The 3,698-nt window shown below is 44.6% G+C and overlaps 1 protein-coding gene across 1 annotated transcript; it reads right to left on the bottom strand.

Moving 5' to 3' along the window:
- Window positions 1-1,012: 1,012 nt before the first annotated feature.
- On the bottom strand, window positions 1,013-2,282 carry Pmar_PMAR002404 (Lipoprotein signal peptidase, putative; the record flags this gene model as incomplete). The annotated part of the gene is made up of 6 exons (XM_002765362.1): window positions 1,013-1,094; window positions 1,141-1,281; window positions 1,329-1,481; window positions 1,528-1,587; window positions 1,632-1,779; window positions 2,195-2,282. 6 exons carry the CDS (start codon window positions 2,280-2,282, stop codon window positions 1,013-1,015), a joined length of 672 nt encoding a protein of 223 aa, XP_002765408.1.
- Between the last annotated feature and the right edge of the window lie 1,416 nt (window positions 2,283-3,698).

Raw genomic sequence — 3,698 nt, 5'->3', positions numbered from 1 at the left:
TTGTTATTTGAGCTGCTTAGTTGCACGGTTCTGGGTGGTGATTTTTCCGTTCACCCTCATATCTCAGTAACGGTTCCGAATATTACAGTTTCATTCCAATGTGTAATAGCTAATCATTATATCTATACGCTGTTGAAGTTTCAGCTCAAAATTCTCATCCACTAACGAGAAACACAGATTTTTCGGAAAAAAAAAGGAAAATAGAAAAAAAAATCGAGAAAAAAATTTAAAATTTTTCGAGAAAAAAAATCGCTCCTGAGATACCCGTGATCTTCTTCCCATTTCCGGCTCGCAGTCTACCAAACCATGACCAGACATCGAGAAGCCCAGGAGCTCCCATAAAATCAAGATGGTCAGTATGCGAATAAGCATTTTCTCATCATACCACTCTTTCTCGGAATAGACGACCAAAGAACGGTATGTGAGAGGAAAAGTCGCCATGGGAATTCAACGATCCAGAATCGCCTACTTGCTTGATCGAGGATTCTGAAATACTCGGCAAGGAGAACACATCAATGGTCATCAAATCCAGCCGCCCACACGAATAGCCGTGAAGCCAAGCGAGTCACCTCCACTGTGTACTTCCGATTCAGGAGCTGTGTCTGAGTCCAACTTAGCTCACCGGAAGTGGCTCTGAGAGATTAATGTTCACTTCCGGCGAGATCGACCACGGAGCCCACTCGAGCGTCACCACCCATCACCACATCAGCATCGACCTATCTAACGAGCAAAATCTGATTCGGTAACGTAATTGTATGAAGCCTGGAAGTCTCCCAGGAGTACACAAAGCAGATCAGCCCGCTGTATTACCAACGAAAATCTATTTATAAACCGTCCAGCGGGTTCACGCAAACACCCTGTACACTACTCCTACATCGATTCCAGCGACTTCGAGCTCCCCGTTTGCAGTCAGCCATTCGAGACAAGCTAACATTATAAGAATACACTACAGGGCGATCTGAAATCGATAACTCAACCTCCCGAAAAAAACTTGAAAAAAAGGAAAAGTAGACTATTCAGCGAGCGTCGTCTCCTTCTCATCAGTTTTCTTCGAGTCCTCAGCTGTAGCTTTCTCCGTGAGATACGCCTGGTATCTGCAAATACACACATAAACCCGATAAAGTGAAAACTCATGCCTACACCAAAACAGCGAAAGCTGCATCAATAACGAGGTCACTGAGGTTCCAAGCCAGATAGTAGTTGCTCCAATGCTCAGGATAGCCGCCGCTAATACTAACATAGTCGACCACAGCGCCCAGCAAAATCCGATCGAGTCCGTTCCTGCACGCAAAAGCATTACACTCCACTGGTCTTGCGGCAGAACCCACCCAACAGCTCCACACATAAAAAGGAACATTCCGAGTTTGTTGCGCCAGCTCGCATCCTTCTTACAGAAGAAGTACACAAACCCAGCCACCACTAGGAAAACCGAGCTGGCCATCAGGAATCGGTAGACATCGCGATTAAGCCGACGCGCGAAACTGAAAATCAACAACAGTGTCGTTCCAGATGAAGTCAAAAGTTCACCTGAAAGCCGAATGGCGATTTTCCGTGTAAGTGATGTCGAAGGTGACCACTGGTGCGAAACTGAAACACGGCATTTCTCATACCACACTAAAGTGAATCCGTACATGTCCGTGATGAGCTTCTGAGGACGGTAAACATGCGCGAGATACTTTAATGAGAACTCCAGGGCTAAGAACAGTCCGCCAGCAATCCACCATTTACACGGGTAACCAAAACCAGCAGTATCGCTCGTGTCATTGACCTCGGCAGCACCTGAGCATTTTTTCAAGACTATAGGACTGTCTCGGTACTGTGGACATTTTCCAAAAAGCCTCGGGGACTCGAGAGGACCAGTCACCATGCTCGACAGACCTCCAATGGCAACAGAAATGTTCGTGCAGAATAGTGATCCCCAACCGTAAGCACACTAAAGCAGTGTTGGAATATATTTTTGGTTCATAATGGAATTTTGCTTCAGGGTAGAAGTATGCAAAAATATTTTACCAAAATTCCCTCACAATTTCCATATTGTCACCAACACACATAGCTGACCATGTGCGCATTGCCCCTACACTAAATCAAAGGACCAACATGTCGATCCGCCACCCGCCAAATTATCATTGACAGCAACGGAGCCGGGAGAGTCAAAAACAATCAACTAGAAATGATTTCAGGATGAGACTACTACCTGCCGGACTGCCATCGACTTGTCCCTCAGAAGTTTCCACTGGACCTTCAGCACGACGGCGCAGAGTCGAGTCGTCTGCGGTAGGCATCTCTGATCAACTGGAGCGGACAAGTACTCACACACGAGTACAACACAATACAGCTTCTCCACTGGACAACGCGGCGCTGAAAATTAGTAGCTACCATATTTTGACCGAGACACTCAACTTGCGCCATGTGTCGCTCGATGCAACAACAATCATGAGGTCATGGCCATCAGTAAAACCTCCCGGGAGACCGATTTCGTGATATAACTGTAGAAGATCGGAAGCTATAGATGAGAGAGGATGATGAACAATCATCCTCATCATTAATGATGGATTGAAGAGTTTTTGATATTAAGTTTATATAAACCACCAGTTCGATTATTAGAGTATGGAGGCTTTTTGAGATGCCGCGCAGGAGGTGTGGCGCTCGCCTTGTTAGCTATGTGGATTGATCGAAAGTAGTGGAGACGCTGTAGTCTCTATATGGTTTTTATCCACTATCATACGAATACCGTATCAGTAAGATATGCCACTGTTGGATTCTGAAGAAAGCAAGAATACTAGGCGATACGTGTTATCAAAATAACATCCAAAAATCGATGGTGAATTTTGCGTAGATTCTTCCACGGGCGCGCGCGAAACGCGGAAAACGCATGATCGATTTTTAGGCTATCATAAAAAACAGGAGTGATAACAGATTCTGAATCTACGTAAAACTCTCTATCGTTTAGTCACTTCGGTTCTCTCTGTGCAATCTGGACACTTTATCACAAAAATCGGTCACCCGGGATGACCTTTGGGCACATCAACTTTGGACGTAAATTTGTCGGAAGCCTCATGGACAGCAAAGGTTCTCGAAGCGAGCTGCTAGGACTAAGCTTCCGACAGGTTGTCGAAAAATTACTCTCACATGCAGTCCACTGAGGTTCACTGGAAATGCCATCATCATCATCGACTGCCACTTCCCCCTCTTTGCTTTTAGAAGTGCTATCTTCTGAAATGGTTGCCTTTTGAGTATGTTTAGATCATATTATATAACTTTTCGTTGGTAGTCTTCTAAGTAATTTGAATATGAACTCGTCGATTATAATATTGTCATAGAAAAAGTTGTCCAATTACGTCTGCAGTGAACTTTGGTCAGCTTTTTGTTCAATTCGAGTTACGGAGAAAAGGTTGTTCGCCCAATGTGGAACTATTACGGAAAAAACCACGTTATGACGAGAGTAAGTTATACGACTACGACAAATTATAAGGATTAAAAAAAGAAAATTAAAGAAGCGAAGCAGACGCTAACGACTGAGAGAGAAAATCTCAGACCATCTCGTCGAAGTCGACTAGTCATCCCTTCATTATCTTGTGGTCAACTCGATTCCGGATGAGTCGCTCGTCACCTGAACTCTTACTCTTATACAGTTGCGAGTAGGTAAACAAGGTTTCTCAAAAGAACAGTCATTACAGGTGACACGGAGATGCAGGTGG

The sequence above is a fragment of the Perkinsus marinus genome, assembly GCF_000006405.1.
Source record: "Perkinsus marinus ATCC 50983 genomic scaffold scf_1104296975548, whole genome shotgun sequence".
NCBI lineage: Eukaryota > Perkinsozoa > Perkinsida > Perkinsidae > Perkinsus > Perkinsus marinus.
This window is presented reverse-complemented; position numbering and strand designations above follow the sequence as displayed.